The sequence below is a fragment of the Falco peregrinus genome, chromosome 4, assembly GCF_023634155.1.
Source record: "Falco peregrinus isolate bFalPer1 chromosome 4, bFalPer1.pri, whole genome shotgun sequence".
Taxonomy (NCBI): domain Eukaryota; kingdom Metazoa; phylum Chordata; class Aves; order Falconiformes; family Falconidae; genus Falco; species Falco peregrinus.
In genome coordinates this window covers 19,598,997-19,619,644 of record NC_073724.1, presented here as the reverse complement: position 1 = coordinate 19,619,644, position 20,648 = coordinate 19,598,997, and the positions used below count along the sequence as shown (strand labels likewise).

General features: G+C 40.8%; 1 protein-coding gene across 2 annotated transcripts in view; it reads left to right on the top strand.

Annotated features, from left to right (window-relative positions):
* The window catches only part of APP (amyloid beta precursor protein), a 229,123-nt gene that overhangs the window by 103,717 nt on the left and 104,758 nt on the right, over positions 1 to 20,648 (top strand). For both annotated transcript variants that reach the window (XM_055801199.1, XM_055801198.1), the window contains exons 4-5: positions 9,680 to 9,792; positions 11,293 to 11,486. In XM_055801199.1, coding sequence (XP_055657174.1) covers positions 9,680 to 9,792; positions 11,293 to 11,486 — 307 coding nt within the window. The remainder of the gene's footprint in view (positions 1 to 9,679; positions 9,793 to 11,292; positions 11,487 to 20,648) is intronic.

Here is a 20,648-nt window from a genome sequence, read left to right as displayed (position 1 = left end):
TATACTTTTTTGTAGAGTGTAAGTGCTGTTACCTTTAAAGGGACCACTGTCCTGCTTCCATCCTGATTTTTTTACTCCTTGCTTGCTTGTGGTCCAGGATAGTTGAAGTAATTTTCACTGTCCCAGGATTCTGCTCAGGGAATCTTGATAAAGTCTTCTTAAATCTACACAAAATGGTCTCATTTAAACCTTTCACATTTAAAATTTGGTTTTTAAGTTTTCTAGTACTGGTTTTTTCAGGATTAGTCCTTTCTGTGAATTTTACTGACTGTTTTCTGTAGATTAAGTGATTTCCAATAAATTCATGTGTTATTCTGTCCTCCCATTTGAGGACCCCAGTAGTTCTGTCTGTTATGCTGTATGCAGAATCAAACAGCTTTTCTAACTTACCTTGGCTTCTAACACCTTCCAGTTTTCATTGCCTGGTGTTTGTTTTTTGGTTGGTGGTTTGGTTTTTTTTTTTGGGGGGGGGGGGTGGGGTGTTGGTTTTTTTGTTTTTAATAGCACTGTGAAAGATCTGTTTTAGCTAGACATACTGCTGTCAGTTTAGTATGGGATGTGGTATCCCCAAAAAGCAATCCCCTTGCTCCAAAAACCACCAAAAAAACCTCCCACCAAATGACCCTGTGGCAAGCACCCACAGGTGGCAACATTCACTTTATAAGTGTTTTTCCACTGTAAGCAGCTGGGCTTCAGTCCCCAATGCATTCATTAGCCCTCCAGAGCAGCTGATTGTGTCCTGTTACAGGTTTATCAAACAGGACTACTGTGATGATGGACTGAAAAGTAAAAAGTGGATCTGAAGGGTTTGTTGGGGCTGCAGAGAAGAGAGGGGAAGGAAACAATAAGCAGTTAAGCATGGTGTGGGAAGAGGAAAAAAGGTTTTTATTTGGGCAGTGTCAAACAGAAGTTCTGACTGAGGCAGGACAAAGTCAAGCTATCCAGAGTGACATCTGTAGACTTGTATTATTCCTGCTGTTTCCTAACTCACCATTTCCAAGAAATTACAGGTCCCTGCCTCCCTGTTATACAATCCTTAGTATCTGCAGCAAATACTTTCTTTTGTGGCAGAAACTTTGCAGATGTCACCAGTGCACTGAAGAATTGGAAAGGAGAGCAACTGAAACCTGAAATCTCTCAGCTTCCTGAGCTGGACTTTACACCCTGCTTTTGGGCCTGTTTCTCAGTAAATCGTGTTTTAGAGGCAGCATTTTGATTTGTGGGGCAGGGCGAGAAAGTTTGCTAGTGTGAGTAGTTCATGTCTAGAGAAAGCAAACTGAAGGGGAAACCCTTCAGATAGCCCTTTTCAGGTGATGTTTGCTGCTGGTCACACTGATAACAAATTCTAGAAGGGTGTTTTTTTGATTTTTGTGGGCCTTTTAGGAAGATGGGGCAAGAGGAAGAATCCCAGCATGTGACATAACCTATGATGCTGGGATAATGGGCTTTAGCATAGTTCTGTTATATTGCATTAATGAGCAAGACTGGGACACAAAAGGCATCTTACTGTACTCCCAGCAAGATTTTTCCTTGAAGATGGGGGACACAAGTGGGGGAAAAAAGGATATAGGTAAATGAACTTAATGCTTCAGTGAACTGTTGAGGTGCTACAGACTTAAGGAATGTTTATATGCTTTGTCAATAAAGATGCCAGAGTGTGTGATAATGTGTATTTAAATCTTCTTGAATGTAAACTGATGTGTCCATTATTGGCATAATGCATCGAATCTGATGCTTGCATTCTGTCTTGAAAGTAAGACAATTTTATCAGCAAATGCAGTCAGGCAAAAAAGTAACAAGTGAACAGGAATTCCATTTATGTCTGTGATCAAAGAGCTACAGAGGAAGGAGGAGGAAGGCTCGAGAATAACCCTTTTTTATGTATCATACCTTTTGGAAATGAGGATGTAATAAGCAACATGAGTTACAGGTATATTTTGTGGTATATAGTTCATTATTTTCATCTAGACCAATGTACTTGTACCTGAAGAATTTTAGCCTTTTGACTGCAGGATTTTGTGTCAGCTATTTAAACTTAAAAAAATCACAGCAGAACACATGATACCTCAAGACTGGAGCTCCTTGTTGTGGTGCATGTGTGGATATTTAGTCAATGAGTTCATTACAGTGGGTTTTCTTTTACCTTGATCTTGCGTCCCAAGTATGGTTGTATGTTATGTGCCATTGCAGTGTTTGTGAAAAGTACCTTAATTGTTGTGATTTCTCAAAATCATTGAAAGAGCATCAAGACACTAAGGTGTAGTACAGCTAGAATTGCCAGTCAGTTTTTAATCTAGTATAATCTAGTAGAATAGCCTTGTTCATCTCAAACTGTTGCATTTTGTATCCTAATAAATCGATAAATGTTGTGAATAGTGGAGGTGATTTACTGCAGAGTTGATGCATCAGGGTGTTTGTTTTATGTATGTTAAATAATGGAACAATAAACTGCTTCTTAGTGGGTGTACTCTCTTTACCTTTTCAAGTTTGGTTGAAAGCAGGAATACAGAAGCATTCAAGGACTTCTTTGGAGCAGAAAAGATGGTAAAACAACAGACACTTGCTTTGATGCTGTGAAAATGTCTGTTGGAGAACCACTGGCCTTATTTTTAGATGGTTAAAACATAGCAAATGGCTTTGATCAAAAAATAATAAATCCCCCCAGCTGTGTAGTCATGGGAAATAACTTCTTGGACCTTTGTGAGGATGAAAGAGTCAATACAGAGACATGTTAATAGGGTCAGTATTGCTTTTGGCTGAGCCCCTGGAAGACCGAAGAGCTGCAATTGTTCCCACTTCATGTCCCAGAGGTGGCAGTGCAGGTCATGCTGTCACTTCTGCTCCTGCCCTTCAAATTCGGGTCTGCATTGCTGTCCCTCTACCGTGCCATGGGTCTCTTACTGAAATTCATGCCATAGGTTGCAGATAAAATGGTGGAGCGGGGACAGTTTTCTTACAGAGCTGTTTTGGGGGGCAGTTTTATGGACAGGAGTTAAGTCTGTTACTCATCAGAAAAATACGGATGGTCTAAGCTGCTGGGACACAGATGTTGTGTTTTATCCACACCACCTTGCTTTTTTGTTAGGTGATCTTGGGTTTTAGGGAGAAGCCTCTAACTTGGCGTTTGGGATGGGGTCAAGGGAGGTGATTTTGAGCTTTTAAGGCTAGTGGGATCTCAGTGAGGTGCCAGGCTCCCCACCTTCCCTCTGGTGTTCCCCTGTGCAAACCCCCTTCACAGCCTGCCCTTCACTACTGACTGCCCAAGGTGGGGTCAATGTTGTTCAACACTGCTCACAATGTTTACTATAGGCTACTAAAATCCTTTAAAATAGGTAGGAAATCTTTAACGGTCCGGTTTAACATGTCTTGTGCCCAAGTTCAGAGGACATCCACACTATCCCTGCGGCAGGCATCTATCCTTGGGGCTGGGCACAGGAGCAAACCCTCCTTCAAACCAGATTTTGAACAGCACAGCCTCTCCCTCTTCATCTGTAGATAACAAGTCTAAAGTATCAAAGTACGCTATGACTGGTTCAGTATGTCGCTAGATAATTGTGCTTACTGAATCATCTTACTGAAAAACAAAATGTGTTTTTTAAGTATCTTAAGTGCTTTGTATCTTCTCTACTTTTCTAGATTTCTGAAGAAAAGAAAATGCATTTTTCAATAAAACATTGTTTCTTTACGCGAGGCCAGTGCGTTTGGCTTGTACTCTGACGCAGATCGCAGCTAACTTTTAATTACTAATGTCGTAAATAAGAGAAAGCATCACACATAAAGGCTTACATAAATATCACCCTTGATAAAAGCATCTAAAGTTATATGGCTGTTTAAATAAATGTAATCATGTATGTGCAACATAGTATGTACTAAATAAACGTGCCTGGTGGGCACAAGAGCTAGCAGAGGTGTTGCAGGGAGCTGAGCTATTGTGCCTGGGGAGGAGGGCAGAGCAAAGCCCCACAGCAGCTGGCCAGGGAAAGGTGCAGGGCTGATCAGCTCCTTGCTGCACCGTGCTGAGCATGTGATGGCTCAGGAAAATCATTGGAAGGCCAGAGGGAAAAGATACGTTCCTCTGAATGTTCTTAAATGCATAGGGTGCAAGCAGTTGAGCTTGTGAATTCACTTTAGCAAGGTCCTCGTCGTCAGTGACATGGAAAATGAAGCCTTGAGTCCCAGAGCCTCAGCGTGTGTGCTGCCACCTCATACAAAATTTAGCACAGGCTTTGTTTGAAAGTGCTTCTCTGAACATAATTTGAATGTGCTTATTTTTTGATTGGGATCCTAACCATTTGCTAGCAGGTGTTTGGTTTTGTCGTGGATTTTGTTTTATTACCTTTATCATCTTTGCTTTCTTTCTGTGCAATGTTGGCTGAATCCTCCCATCCCATCTGGTTTATATAGTGAATGGAAAATCTGCTGATCAGGACCGTGTCTCACACAGGATATTGTATTTTTATTTTTAATTACTTTGTCCTGATACCATATCTGCCATTGATGGGGGGTTGTCTTCTTAGGAGCGTGTCCACTTGCTGGGCCCTTTTCTTACTAGAGAAGATTTCAAAGAGTGTGATCTGTTGCCTTCAATATAATCCTAACTTTTATTAGAGGTTGGTCCTTAATGGTATTTGCTTAATCTTTGCTGTGTTGAAAAATGAAGTTTCTGAATCAGAACTTGTTGTCTTACAGCACAAAATCTGTTATTGTTTCAAGAGTATATTTCAGGGAATAGGGCGTGTTTGACTAAAGTAAAAATATTTAATAGTAAAATGTGGTGTCAAAACTGTCTTTGAAAAATGTGAACTGCTACCCTGTTGTGATACACCAGGATAGGGCAATATGAAGAAGTCTGCTAGAAACATAATGGAGAATTGGGCATCAGGAAAGGGATTACTGACGTTGGAGGGGGCAAGATCTGGAAAGTGAAATTCAGCTGTAACTTACTACATAGACACAATGTTCCAGTAACATGCAAATTCCTCTTCAGGGCTGTTTTCTCCAGATGGGTCAGGAACCTCAGAGCCAGAGTGGTCTGGTTTTGTCCAGCCCTTCCCTGCAAGAGTGGGTAAGCAGCTACTGGAAAACAAGTAGCTGTTATACTAGCGTTTTGGGTCACTTAAGGGAGTTGAGTAATTTATGAGTTCACTAAAAGACAAATTGTGCCATTGTGGTTTCTTATTAGAGTACCTTAGCAGAGCATGCATGTACAGTTGTAAACAAAATACAAGAAATGCTGAAGAAGGCAAAGGAGTACAGCAAAAAGTGATAAATATAAGCCTGACACCGGTGGTGCCAGTGGCGGTAATAATACCAGCCTGTCATGGCGTGCATTTGGTACAAATTTTGTAAGCCCTTCTGTCTGTGGCATGGTCGTGGTTTAGCTGTGGCTTACTGGCAGCGGGGGAGCACAGTTCAGGTGCTGATACTGACAAGGGGACAGCACGGGGCCAGGGAGTCTTTTAAGGCAATGCCGCTGCCTGAGGAAACGCTCATCCAGCTTGAGCCTGGCAGGCAGGGTGTGGAGGTGTCCTGGCTTCAGCTGGGAGAGAGTTAATTTTCTTCTTGGCAGCTGTGCAGTGCTGTGTTTTGGCTCTGGTGTGAGAACAATGTTGATAGCACCCTGATGGTTTCAGTTGTTGCTGGGTGATGTTTATACTCAGTCAAGGACTTTTCAGTTTCTCAGGCCCTACCGGCAAGAGTGCTGGAGGGGCACGGGAAACTGGGAGGGGACACGGCCAGGACAACTGACCTGAACCAGCCAAAGGGATATTCCATACCATATGACACCGTGCTGAGTATATAAACTGGGGGAAGAAGAAGGAAGGGGGGGACATCCAACATTATGGCGTTTGTCTTCCCAAGTAACGGTTACGCATGCTGGAGCCCGGCTTTCCCGGGGATGGCTGAACACCTGCCTGCCCATGGGAAGTGCTGAACGAATTCCTTGCTTTGCTTTACTTGTATGCACAGCTTTTACTTTACCTATTAAATTGTTCTTACCTCAACCCACAAGTTTTACATTCCGATCCTCCTCCCCATCCCTCTGGGTGAGGGGGAGTGAGCAAGCAGCTGTGTGGTGCTTGGTTGCCGGCCGGGGTTAAACCGTGACATAAGGATAGCCCAGTGGCAGTGCAGGTCAGTATGTTGCTGTATTGGAAGAAAAAAATAATACTAGAGTTTAATTAAGGGTTGTGATTCCAGCACCTGACAGTGGAAGTTATAACCAGTGCTGTGCTGGGGTGCTCCATCAGTCGAAAAAATGTAATAATGTGCAGCTACCTCAGTCATGGCTCGCACTGGAAACACTAGTATTACATTTTTTTTCTTATTTTTAGAGCCATGCACATTTGGCCCCTTCTCTTAGGAGGCACAGGAATGTTCTCTGTTCACACGTGCTTATTTTCCCTGTGTATTCTGTGCGTTACTTGTCCAAAAAAGCAAAGAATCCCCAAAGTCTTATGATTCAGCAGCATTCAAAGTTAGATGTGTACTGGAGCGATACAGGTAGAAGCTTGTGTGCAAATCTACCTGTGTGCAAGTGTTTGAAGTGCTTTTTTCTGATGGATTTGTTTTTGTTAGACTAGCTCAGGGAAAATAAACATTGCAGTTGTCAAGTAAATTCAGTTTAGTTCATCAAACTGCCACTTGAACATTAATGTATTTAAAAAATAACAAAAATAGATCAAAAGTTCAAAGCTTTGATTTAAACTTCAGTAATAATGATAATGAAATGAATGAGAAGAATTTCCAGGGCATAAGCTCTGTATGTGTGTAAATAATGGGCAGAATTAAATTTTACTTGTAATAAAAAAATTGAACTCAAAGCAACAGGAATCACATGCAAAGTTGCAAGTGATTGCTCTTGCCCAGATTTTCACAACCCTAAGTAATCTATTATAAATTCTATATATTGAAGGAGTGTTGCTTTAAACAACCACTCTTCTCCAGCTCGCTCTTTCCTTCTGAAAACCAGAGGGCAGCCTGTTCCAACAGATTGTTTATTTATGTGAAATTGACCAATTGGTTGCAAAATGAGGCCTCATTTGAAATGAGAACTATGAGTATGCTGTTACCTTATTTTCAAGGAATGTGATTTTGTAAAGCAGATGCACATTTTTATGTATAAAAGTCGAATCCAATACTGTACTTAGTTATATACAAGTGTCTGGTATTTAGTGTATTGATAGGAGTTGGTTGATACAGACACTCAAAAAATTACTGTTTTAAAAAAAAAAAAACACTAATTACATACTCATATATACTGTTAATGATACCACAGCCCAAGCGGCATTGTCCAGAACTTTGTACATCCAGCTTTCCATCTTGCATTTGGTGGTTGTAACTCAGTGGTACATCCATACTCATTACTTTTGCTGAAACTGTGTAGGCTTATTTTTTTCAGCAATGAGGTATACCGTTAATGCCTTCAAACTTTGCGCACACAATATTCTAACAATATTACAGGGTGTTAAGGTGAGTGGAATAGTTTCGTGCAGAGGTTATCAGGTGTGTTTGTATTTCAACTCTTGTGTCAGTGCATGTCAGAAGTCAGACAGATCACGCAAGCTCACACACATGCTTGCGTGCTTAGCATCAGAAATCAGACCTAGTTTGCCAGAGTAGAACAGAATGTGTGGATAACTGGCTAGCTGAAAAGGGTCACATAGACATAGTCCAGCTGGCTGGACAAAAATGCACATCGCTCTCAGCTTATCTGAAGTAAAGCAAAATACACTGTCTTTGGCTGTCCTTGTTACACAATAACAGGAAGATTTTGGTGGGAAAAGAATGTTGCAGGTGGGAACAGATAACTACAGAAGAGAAACTAGGGGCGGGCTTGGTATTTAGGCAACTAACCAATAATGAGCTTAACTTTTGTAATATGTATGAGCTAATTATAAGAAGGCATAAAAGGTGACTGTAAGGTACAATAAACGAAGTCTGCTGATCACTCATATTGAGTGACTGTGTCTTCCCTCCGTCGCGACAAGAATGCACTGTGGGATTATTTTGTTTTGTTTTTATAGAATTTTTTGTCATAAAGACTGCACTGAATGTTCTGCATGCTTGAACACCCAGAAAAGTATAGCTGCAGTTCTGTATGAAGTTGTATGTCGTAGGAGAGTGAAGTCAGTATACTCTGTGAGTCTTTAGTAAAGCACTCGTGCTTGCTTAGCACTCAGGTACTTCACTGAATTGAACCATTAGCAATTACCAATTACTTACATACTGAGTGACTTTGGGTATGTGGCAAGATAGTCCCCTACAAAGACAAGTGGAGCTAAAAACAAGGTGCAAATTTACTCAAATTTCAGTGCAAGATTTGGGTGTGATTCCACTGGAAGCAAAGACTTTGTTAACAGAAGCTGCAGATTTTGTATTTTTGGTTACAAGAAAGCATTTTAACTCATTACTTTTGCAAGTTCATTTTGGGCACCTCTAGAAGGCATTTCTGTTGATAATTTGCAGGCATTAGAATATGTCACTGAAGGATTAAGATAACAAAATCCTTTTTTTTCCCGGTAAACTGACTGGCTTTTAAAGGCTTCAGATCAAAAGCACTGAAATGCAGCAAGGAGGTTCATGCGAAATACACATCCTAGTGATTAGCAAAGGTATATACATCTATTGGCCAAACTTTGCTTTCTCCCAGTGCATTGAACGTTATTTTTAAAACTGACCTTTTAATTGTAAGCCTCAAAGGCCACTTCATCAGCTCCCTGAAATCACCCTCTACTGAACAGTAAACTTGTAGTCATTTTGTTTTGATTAATTAACCTGTTATATCTGTGCAGCCTTTGGGCCACCTTCATTTTTTCATTTAACACACACAGTCTGTAGTTTTTGAAGGTTACAGATACGTTTCAGGGTGCTGATGGTTCATGCCAGCTGAGTCGCGTACCTTCACAATCCAGTGTCTGTTCAGTATATCGACTTCTCGAAAGTACTCTGTAATTTTTCCTTTTAAAAATATCTTTATTTATATATTTATTTAAATTATATTATATATATTTATATCTTTAAAAAATATATTTATTTATGGAGGTGATGCATGAATCATCCTGTTCCCTAGCAGATGAGCTCCAGTTGCTTATCAGCCTTCTGGGCTAACCTGAATTTGTCTGGCTGATGAAATGAGGTTGCAATAAAGAGGCTTCATCAACAAAAATAAGCTAAGTGGACTGTGTTGCTGCTAGTGCTGTAATTCAGTAGAAATACTCTTGAATTGTTTGAAACTATGTGTTGGTGCCAGATTTGTTTTGTGTGGGAAAACTAAGTATTTCAAAACACTTCAAACCCTCTCCCTACCACTACTCAGATGAAAAATGTGATTGTCCTTCCCTGTCCCTGCATTCCCCTTCCAGGAGCTGGATCCAGCAACTCCTGAAATCATGTTGTACTCTAGGTCTTCAATGGGTCCTGCAAGTTTCACAATGGATATATGGAAGTTATCATAATCTAATGCATGTCTGAGATCAAAGACAGGAGCTACTTTCAAATGGAAAATCTGAAGAAGGTGATAATGGAAGCACCATTTAGAAGCTCTTCCATTCTCTGCAAACAGACCCTGCCACTCATTCATGGAAGCTGCCCTACGCCTAGCTAAAGATTTAACTTAGGATGAGGTGATGGAAGCAAAATTAACATTTTTGGGGTTTATCTTGTTTTTTCCTTTCAGTGGGAGAGTTTGTGAGTGATGCCCTTCTGGTACCAGACAAGTGCAAGTTCCTTCACCAGGAAAGGATGGATGTGTGTGAAACTCACCTGCACTGGCATACTGTTGCTAAAGAGGTATATTCATCTGTCTTAAAATTTCCCGCCTTCCTTCTTTAGATCTCTATCACTCTTCCGAGAGCAAGTTTAAATACAGCAGTGACATGTATGGAAAACATGGAAAGGAAAACAAAAAGCAATACTTACGAATGTTTGAGTGAATGATGTTTTGTTCTGATTTATAAGGTAGAAAATGGGAGTTGCTGTGCTGAGCACATCAGAGACTACTGCTGGATACTTAACATTGACCTTTGGACATTGACCTTGTTTCGTGGCACTGGGTTTTTTCCTCACATCCGTTCACACACCCGTTGTGTTTTCTTCCTTTTCTGGCTTCCTGTGTTAGCGGTGCTCTGGAACTAAAAATTGATCGCTGATGCCTAGGCTTTGCCTTTATCATCATCCCCAATATATTTGGTGTGACAGGTGCTTCACAGAGATCAAACCTTCAAAGAATGCAGCATGTGAAATTCAGCATAAAGGGCTAGGAGAGCTGATAAGACACAGGACTAACCAAAGAAATTTTGCAGTCAAGCACAGAGTTTTTACAATTTACCAGGCTTTACTGAAAACAGAAATAAACCTAATATTATAATTGCTAATGTGTTTTGGACATTTTTGTCCTTATGTAGAGAGGTTGTAGGAATACAACCTGAGATGAGCTTCAAAAGATTTCTTGCTGCTGTTTTGTTTGGAACATCTTTGTACGTTTCCCACCTTCTGGATATCAAAATTGAAATGTGCTCAGCAGCTTTTCAGATTTTCAGTTCTTGCTTAAGTCATACTGTTGCCCCTCAAATGAAGTGTTTAAGGCACCAAACTTCATGCAGGCAAATTCTAGTCCGTTTTGTCCATGCAAACTTGGAATGGCGTAGCCTAAAAAGAACATAATCACTATGCACCATTAAACTATATTCCTTTTTTCACCTGTCCTACATTGCTGTATCTTTCTGTCCTATGCCACCGTATCTTTAAGGTGTAATTATCCACAACTGACTGTTTTCCAAACAAGGCTAGAAGGTACTGTTCTGGCAGAGATGTCAGACCAAATACAGTATGTTTCCAGTATAACAGGTATTTTAAATGTTAATCTATCTCGCAATGAACTCTTCAATAGCATTAGTACATGAGGATCAGGATTAATACATCAAATTATTGTTCTGCCTTCAAGTTTTCTTTTTATGAGGCAAAGCCTGTGAAGATTTTAGGCCAGAGGATATGGAGTTGTCATGTATGTGCGAGGAGACAAGTCTTTCTATACTGGGAAAGACTAAAGGACAGGGGAAGGGAGAACTTGTTGCTTACAGTGGTCATGCAGACACAGGTAGGGAGCTACCTACGGTGCAGGTAGTGAATGCACATGTGATCACTCTGTGTCATGTTTCAAAACTCAGAGATCATACAGTTCACCAGCTTCAACCTCCTAAGGCAGTACACAGCCCCTAATCAAGGTCTGTGGTGGTTTTTCAGCCTTCCTCCATGACAACATTGTTGCTGTTTTCTTTCTATTCTCTGTAGTCCTGTAGTGAGAAGAGTATGAATCTGCATGACTACGGCATGTTGCTGCCCTGTGGAATCGACAAGTTTCGTGGTGTGGAGTTTGTTTGCTGCCCATTAGCAGAGGAAAGCGACAATCTTGATTCAGCTGATGCTGAAGACGATGATTCAGATGTCTGGTGGGGAGGTGCAGATGCAGACTATGCAGATGGAAGGTAAGAGTGACAAGAACTTCAACTTGTTATCATCATCTTATTAAAACTGCCAAAAATCTGTCTAAAAGACCTCAGTTTGGAAGAGTCGCTTATAAATAAACTTGCACCTGCAGCGGTTGAAAACAGTGTTCTACTCATTGATTTTTAACTTTATACAGAAAAGCTTATTGCTAACATAGTTACTGCGCTTTTGATGCCTTCATCATTTCTTTAGTGCAAAGTATTGCCATGTTTATAACGAAAATGTTTACTTACTTTTTGACAACTAAATAGTAAATACTGTACTCTTAAGATGCTTCTCGTGCAGTCTGGGGTACTGCAGCAAACACTCAGCCAACATAACTATTGGAGATTTTGAAACATCTTCATTCATAATAGGCATTAGTTTTGTGCTATTATTACCGTAAGAATATTTTTCTGCTGACAGTTGCTTTCTAAACATGATTTAAAAGCAAATTTGTTTTAGTATCTAGCCTTTGACAGATTCATGAATACACTGCTGTTAACATGGAGCATGGAGGCTTCATTTGCAAGACAGTGGTGGATGGGAAGATGCCATGCTTGTCTTTACCCCTCAACATCCCCTGTGCACGTGGCTAATTTTGAGCCAACTGTGGGTTCTAACTGTGTTGTAACTGAGTGCTGTCGTGCTGTCAAAGCCTTTTCATAGCATTGTCTTGAGTGTGTTAGCAGTTGTGAGAACAAAGTACAATGTTATGTCCTTGAAGCTGAATTCAAACAGCTAAGATGGCTTTCTTCCTAAAATCTTCATAAAATCAAAAAAAGATCTATGTTCAGATTGTGTTTGTGCTCCCTAGACTTCCATTACTTTATACTGTGTTAATGCAGTGTTTCTACTTCTTAGGGGACGATACTGCATCTTTTACAAATGAGTTACAAAATCCAAAAGTTGGGGCTGATTAGAAGTGGTTTCAAGGAGAACCCTGAAAATAAAAGTGGGGTCCAAATGAAGTGAATAATGTGGAAAGTTAATAGTTCTGATTTGCATTACGTTTGGGCTTTTTAATAGTGCAGAAGGAAACAAGTTCAGGAACAGTGTGGAATGGACAGAGATGGAATTGCTGTAATTTGGTGCAAAGAGATGGCATTAAGACAGTGAGAAATAAGAAGCCATGTCATAGTGGGCATCTAAATCTTTCCTGACAAAGGATTAGTGAGTGTTGAGGGAAGAGTTCTTTGTGAATAATGGAAGAATTTAATTAAAATAAATATTTCCCCATAGTAATTTCCAGTTTTCTCTCATGAATGAGAGTGAATGGTCAGGACTGATGCAAGAACCCTGCATCAACATTGCATCTTCTACCTTGACACCTTCGGGCTTTTTTCTGACTTGTACTTCCAACAGCTGTCAGTGTCACAATTTATAACCCTTTCAGTGGGATTAGTAAACCAGCCTTTGGACTGTTGCTGTGTCACTTCTGTACATTTTGTTTAGATTTTAACTGGAATATGTTCTTTCAGAATAAGATCTGAGTGCAGACCTTCTAATTGAGACGAATTTGCTTTTTTTTCATCATATGTGTATACACAAATACATAATATAGATACATAGATCTGCCTTACACCTATTACCTGTCTTATATATCTTAGATTTATTATATGTACCTATACATAAAATACACATGAAAGAAAAGTTTTTTATCTGTCTGATCAAAGATTCCTGAAATACTTTACATAAAAGCTCATGGGTTGTATATAGAGTAGTTCTGTTTGTGAGACAGATATCCCATTTATTTCTGTCTTTTTCATGTTGGTCACTGAACATTTAATTTACTATTCTATTCCATTTTGTTCATCATAAAGCAGTTTCATATCTGAAGACGTGAGTTCAAGAATAACTTCATAAATTTTGTATCCTCTAGGAATAGGACCTGTAATTGCATTTGAATCCATTTCTGAAGTTCCTGCAAACACTGATTTTATTACTTTCCCCTCCCCACCCCCCACCCCCCAAAATGCATGCAAAAGGAAAATGAAATGGTCTTTTTATGGGGCATTTGTACTTGAACTGCAGATGAAGAGCCAAGCAATTTGTAGTTCTTTTGCACTGACTCACTCATATTTCTTGCTGCCTCTTCAGCTTCCCAACTGCATTTAAACTGTGTGTAATGGAGCCAGAAATACTTTTGAAATTTAGTCATATAAAAAAAAGGTTACTCATTACTTATGCAGCAGTAGGTGGTGGTTCAAATTTTGTGACTCTGTGTGTGTGTGTATTCATACATATAGAACATATGTTTGTGTGTATATAAATATAGATATGCCTTAGGCCTAAGCTGATTGTGAGGGAGGAAGGAGGAGAAAGGAAATGAAAAGTAGGAGGACAATTTCCTAATGCCTAATTTCCAAAATTCTCTGCTATAATAGCATATAAAAGCACCTTTGTTTGAAGTGCTTACAAAAGTCCATTTTTTTTACCGTATAAGGGTGAGAATGCTTGCTTCCTTTTGAAGCCTTCCAGAGAGTTTTAATATCCCCTTGTGTGTAAGTTCGTCCCTGCTGTGACACTGTGAAGGGAAGAGAAGGCACTGCCAGCTTGTGGTGGCCACTGCCAGCCCCCTGCTCAGCAGGTCCTGGGCAGAGCCCTCTGTCAGAAGAGGTTTGGGGGTTCTGTGGAGCCTCTCTCTGGGCAGGGAGGGGGAGTGTGCTGTTACCAGATCAGCTGGGCAAAGTATCCCTCAAAGTGTTTTCCTCACTGGGGAATCGTGATGGCTTTTTACTTGGGTGAGTAAGTTGGGGCACGTTGTTGGTGTCTTCCAGTTGACAGCTTTTAGTGCACACAGGGTGCACTCCACATCAGGAGATGCTGGCTGGGCATTTCAAGTGGGGGCACTCGCTCATTCTGAGGAATTCTTTGTCTTTGCTTTGCCGGTTGTTTTTGTGGTTGCTGTTATAAGTACTGGAAAACAATTTTGTTCATGCAAAGGTACAAAAATTAGAAGATACCAACCAGTCCTTTAGGAGGAGGATTTTGTGCTGTTACTCTACCACAGGTTTGTGGCAGCAATTCCACAGAATTCCTGTTGCAGCAGTTACTGGATCGACTTTTTTTTTTTTTACCCGTTTCTACCCAGAAGTCACAATTTCTGGCAACTAATTTTAGCCACTTCATGAGTACTTCAGAAATTGCCCTTCTGGGTTTTTTTGTTTCATTAAGATGTAGGTTTGGTTCTGTTGTACAAATAATAAGGCCCTGTAGATGCTTTTGACCGTGCTGCATATCTCAGTGTCGTCAGTATCTTGAATCGCCGAGTGGTACAGCTAGAACATAACCCACTCCTCGCACCTAAGCAGAAAACAGTGTGGTGTAAATGACCCCAGCTGCAAGCTTGTCATACTCCCTGTTTCTCACATCTGGCTGTGGAACCTTCTGCTCGATTAGCTGTGGGTTTGTCTCTCTCCCTGCCATACCACTCCTGGGGAGCAAAACCTCCAGGCTGGCTGCTTCAGGCTCCCATCTCTGTAAAACGTCACTGGAAGATGTTGGGCACAAAGCTCTCCGTCAGTGTGGCGGCATGGTGACTGCTGCATGCCTTGGCACCTGGGCCTCCGCAAGAGCTGTGGCTGCTCCGAAACGCCCAGGACAAAGCAAAGATGACCTGTTTGAGGTAGAGGTGCCAACCTGAAAAGCAAATGATTATATCCTCATCTCTCAAAGCTCTCCTGTTGTGACAAAGTAGAATCCAACAAATGTAGGTGATGTGTTTTGAAGTAACTTTATATCTGAAACTACTCAGATCTAAATTTTAAAATATTTGCATTTATGAGTCTGAATATTTAGAAGAAACCACATTGTAGCCATACATTCTGTAAACACCCTTTTTCAGGCTGTGGTGTGTTTTGACCCCCATCATTGTCTGTGGAGCACTGCATTTTTGTTTTGTTGTGGGTGTTTCCTTCTGCACAGGAGGAAGCAGAGCTCAGCAGCTCGCTGTATCCACGCCGTCAGAGGGCAGGCGGAGGCACTTTGCGCTGCGCTGCCATCACTGGCGGACATTCTTCCTACCCAGTGTCCAGCCACCACCAGGGTCTGGGTGTAAAAGCATGTGGCTTGCCTCATGGTGTGACGTGGTGGCGGTACTTCGGGAAAGGAGGGAGGGTGTATTTTGGTGACAAGTGTGGTGCACCCCGTTTGTGTTCACGAGGCCAAAAGGCAGGATCTACCCGTGCTTTTGAAGTTGCATCATGTCATGCTTGTCCTGAAATAGCAGGTGACTCTAAGAGGTCACGAGCATTTTTCAGCAGTGGCATTCCTTTGCTGTTATCCACACCTTTAATTAAAATTTACTTTGAAGACTGCCTGAGGGACAGCCAGATGCAGGTTCTGGCTTTCAATACAGATGCAGAGCTCTCCGTGTGTAGCTACAACTCAGTCAAGTGACCTGCAAGCTCTGGCTGCCCTTGAGACTCGGCACAGCCTCGTGGTCCTCCTGCCTGTACCTGGGCGCTTGCTGGAAGCTTTGGCATCCTTGATGTCCAAAGTTGAACATACTTAGGGAGTGATGGCCAAGCTGGAAACTCCCAGGTTTTCTCTGTCTACATCTGCCCCATGCCTGCCTCTCCTCATCTTCCTGTCGCAGTGTGTGAGACCTCCTGGGCTGTCCTTCCCACTGGGAAAACAGGCTGCTCTCCTTTTCCTTCTTTCACAGCAGGGAAACTGAGGCACGATAAGTCTCACTGTTGAGAGTTAAAGAGAAAGCTTTTAAGCCCTGTGGCTCAGGACCAGAAAATAGTGCCTTAACTTCAGCCAAGTCTCATTTTTCTAGTCAATCTGAATATATTTTCAAGGTCTGAAGTAGGAGATTTAATTTCTTACTGGTTTTCCCTCAGCAGGTTAGGCCAGATGAGTTTTGTCCGTTCGATGTATAAAACATATGTTCAGGCTGATGTAATGATTGGGTAGTGCTGTAAATGTTGCATTGTGAGGAGCAGTATATTGTAGGGGGTAGTATGTTTTATGAGAGTTTGGTTTACAGTTTCCCATAAACTTCTGCCAAGCAAAGTTCTATAGTTTGTTTGTACGTGCCATTAGAAGAGTTAATATGGTAGGGTTCTTACAATAAATAATCCAAAAGGGCGCAGTCCACTTTGTGCTGATAATTAGGCATCTGTGAAGTAAAACTAAAACAAATATGTACTATATGGCGTGGTAGTCCTGTTTTCTTTGGTTTTGTAACCCTGTACCAGACTGAGCTTAGGGATGAATGCTCATCTCCCAAATGCTGAAAAAAATCAGTTAAAAGTATGGTATCCTTTTTGTCTCCATAAACAGCACTTTTTTTTTACTTTTTTTTTTTTGTGTGTGTGTGTGTGTGTCTCTCTCTCTCTCTCTCTCTCAATGGTATCTGCAAAAACTGACTTTTTTTCTGAATTGCCTTCTCCAGCTCTAATGCAAGAAATCCTGAAAGGCTTTTAAAACTTGTCAATTTTTTTCTAATGGTGAAAGCAGCGTTGTGTATGTGCCTGTTACGCTGAATTGCTTCCAGGTGAGACCCTATGCTTTTAATTATCAGTCTTGTTCTAACATTTGGGGAAGAGGAGTCACAGGGCCCCAACAGAATTACTTTGCTGACTAATTAGTTAGGGATCCTTGCTTGGCATGAAGGAAGTGTATGTTCATTTCTTTAGCTTTCTTGCTGCTTTTATGTATTTATCTGTGACTTGCGTGTTGACATTTTTGTACCACTTGTTTTACCTGTGGTCTTCCCTTCAGAAATGTCTGTGAGTTAACCTCAGCACCAAATCAGTTACAATCGAAATTCCCCAGAGTGCTATCATTAAATCAGGCTTTCACAAGGTGTGTTTAAATTGGCCGCGGTCATACAGTGCCCTGACCTGACAGAACAAACACACCGAGTCCTCGTGGCATGTCATGCTTCTGCTTTGACACAAAGTAGGCAGGCAGGCAACTGGGATGTCTGCCTGTGGTGCATGTTCATGAAAAGTGCCTGAGTCTAAATAATGACACATAAGCAAGTAAATTTAGTAATACACAAGAGTCAATGTAAGAATTTTAAAAGTCAAATTTAATGGGGTTTAGCAATTTCTGTACTTGGGGAATTCTCTTTTCCTTTTGCAAGTGTAGCTTTGACTAGCTACTGCTGAATTCCCTTTGTTTGGGTCTCTGCATGCCAAAGCAGTGGGAGATTTAATGCAGGCAAGTGTTGAGAAGCTGTTGATGTTTTAATTGCAAATGCAGATGAAAGCAGTTAAATGCTACAACCAGCACGGCGGTTCTTAAGTGTTCTCTACGCTCATGGTGTTCATCAACAAGGACTATCCAAAACATGAAATCCTCTTACCCTGTTTCTCCCTGTTACATTGTCCTGTGTTCCTCTCACCGTTCTTTTTCCACTGCGCATCTCTTCATCTGCCCCCAGAAAATGTATTTGGAAATATAGCATGGGAGTAGAGCCTTCAGGGGATTGTTTGACCCAGCCATATTTCTGGCCATTGCATGTTAACCGACCGGGGAGATTAAGAAAAAGTAACGAAAAAAATGCTCTAATCTTCCTTACCTATTGCTCTGACGGGTACTTTAGTCTCTTTGGCGTTTCAACTACAGCTGGAAGAAACAAATATGGTTTGAACATGGAGGAAGAAAAAGGGAAAACTAGGAGGATTAAGTGGTGGTGTTGATAGGCATTGCCACTTCCTATTTCAGAGACAGACAGTTTCTGTGTTGTGTCCCCGGAGAGCCTTAATGGACAGGCTTTCAGCCCTACCTTTTGTTTTGGTGGTCAGCAGCTGAGTGTCCTTCGTTTCATGGAGGCTGGCTTCTGACCCCAGCTGCGGCCCTGTGTGCCCTGGGCTGTCACAGTCCCCATGCGGTGGGAAGTGCCGCATGGCTGAGGAAGAGTCAGACCCTGAGCAGTGTCTGGATATGGAGAGTTGGAGAGGAAGAAATCATGGGGGAAGGGTGTGTGTGCGCAGGTGTTTCCAAGATTCTTACTTGGTTAAATCCTTCAGTTTCTGCCTGTTTTCTCATACTTCTAGTATGTAGTGACATTGTGTTTCTTGACCGTTCTTCCCTCCTCCTCCTCTTCCTCTCCCATTGATCCTACTGTTCGTATTCTCTTACAGCGCTGAGTCAAAAATCTGAGGCTTAATTGGAATTCGAGCTCTGAGCCCAAAGATTTGTCTGAGGAATGTAGAAATGGGGTATCTGGAGTCCTTTTGAAGTTTTTGCTATTTTAAAGCTAAAAAACTGTTACTGATCGAGAAAAAGGAAAGTGCTGAAGCTAAATTCTTCATTGGAAACGTGCTTGCTGGTGGAAAAATAAAATCAACATTTTTTTGAGTAGCTATTTTTGAGCCATCTTGTCACTCAAGTTAAACAAGTTCTCACTGATACCAGATTTTTCATTAAATTGGAAAGTCAGTTCTAAAATTTCAGTGAGAAATGCTCCAGTGGGACTCTCCTAAATGATTCTTTAGAAAAGCCAGAACATTAAAAAGAAAAAAAAAAAATAATCCACCCCCTAATCCTATGCACTTGAGGTAGTAAAGCTGAACCAGACGTGAAGGTGGATAAAGTGTCCGTACTGCACGTTCTGACTTAGAAGCAGGAAATGACTTGTGTTAGGATGGATAAAAAATTTCCCTTTTTCCATACTGTGCAGACTGAGATGTAGGCTGTTCATACCCCTGAAAACCTAAGGAAAACTGAGCCTTGTGCCAGCAGCGGTACGAGTGGTGTGCCTGTGGCGGTGGTCCAGGGTCGGCTTGGTGGGGAGTTCAGCAGCCTATGACATGGGAGCGGGAAAGGGTGCAGCCAGAGGCAGTGTTCTCATCAGCTGTCCTAATACAAATTGTTCCTAATTGGGAGTCAGTGCCCTAAAATGAACACTAGGAATTAGAAACTTGCTTAATTTTTCTTGTATTTTTTTTCCCCTCCTCTGAAGTTTCCCATCAGTATAGGTTAACGCCAATTATTGAAATAGATTAATTTTGCACTAAGAGTTGTCTGTCACAATTGGTATTTTAGAGAAACTGAATTAATTTGGGGAGATAGTGTGGAAGGTGTTCTGAGTTTTGCAATATAATATTTCAGCTAATTGGTTGGAAGTTCATATCTTCTTAATTTTTGTAGCAGAACCATTAGAAAAAATTGTTTATATCTCTTCTAAAACATTATTAATGGTAGAGCTTATCTAAGAACTTCTGTGTTATTGTAAGTATTTTAATGATAAAACCTAATTGCTTTTCTTTATAAATTAAACTAAGGCATTACCAAATTGTAGGCATAATGTTACTGCTTATGTTGAGTAACTCCAGAAGTATTTTGTTCTATTTGCATACTTTATGTGCTATTAGCATATTCTGTGTCTCACATTCTTACAGTAATTGGGTTTGTCTCTCATGTTGGCTGTTACTTAATATTCCGATAGTTTATGGTATATCTTTAATAACAATTTTTTTGCTTTTTAATGTGGAGGTTGTTAAAATAAAACTCAGAAAGCATAGAAACACCGGAGCATTAATGACTCTAGAAAGACTGCTAAGTGTTGGATTTCTTCTTAGGACAAGTAAAGTTAGAATGGATTTGATGAAACAGTGCATTGCTTTGGGAGGTAATTACAGTGATGCTGAGCTGGCAAATCCAATCACCATTTGAGTATAAAGCATTGACTGAAGTGATGGATGAGGCTATGGGTGGAGAGAATTGATCTAATTGAGGAAGTGATGAGTAGAAGATAACCAGACTTTCGTGACCCCTAATAAAAGCAGTTTGCTAGCTGTGCAGGCTGCCTGTATAGGACTTGAGTGAATGTTGAGCTTGTTTCAGGAGGTTCATGACATCAGACTTGCACATTTAGTAAAAAGCTGACTTTCAGAAAAGTTAAGGGTTTTTGACCTCACAAAACCAAGCCATTAACTGCCATGTTTTCCTTAAGTAGTAGGCAAAAAATTCTATAGGCAAAAATTTTAAGCTGTCAGTTGTAATGACTTGTGATGGCTGAAATGTGGGAAGGAAAGGTTTGGGTAGTAATCAACTCTATAAAACCCTTCCGATATGTCTGTAAAATGTTCTCAGAAGTTCTTGTGAAATTGTGATATATACCACCCCATTTCAAGTGCTGTACTATTTATAATGCATGAAAAAAATGGGAAGTGAGAAATTTACAGCTGGGTTTTTCA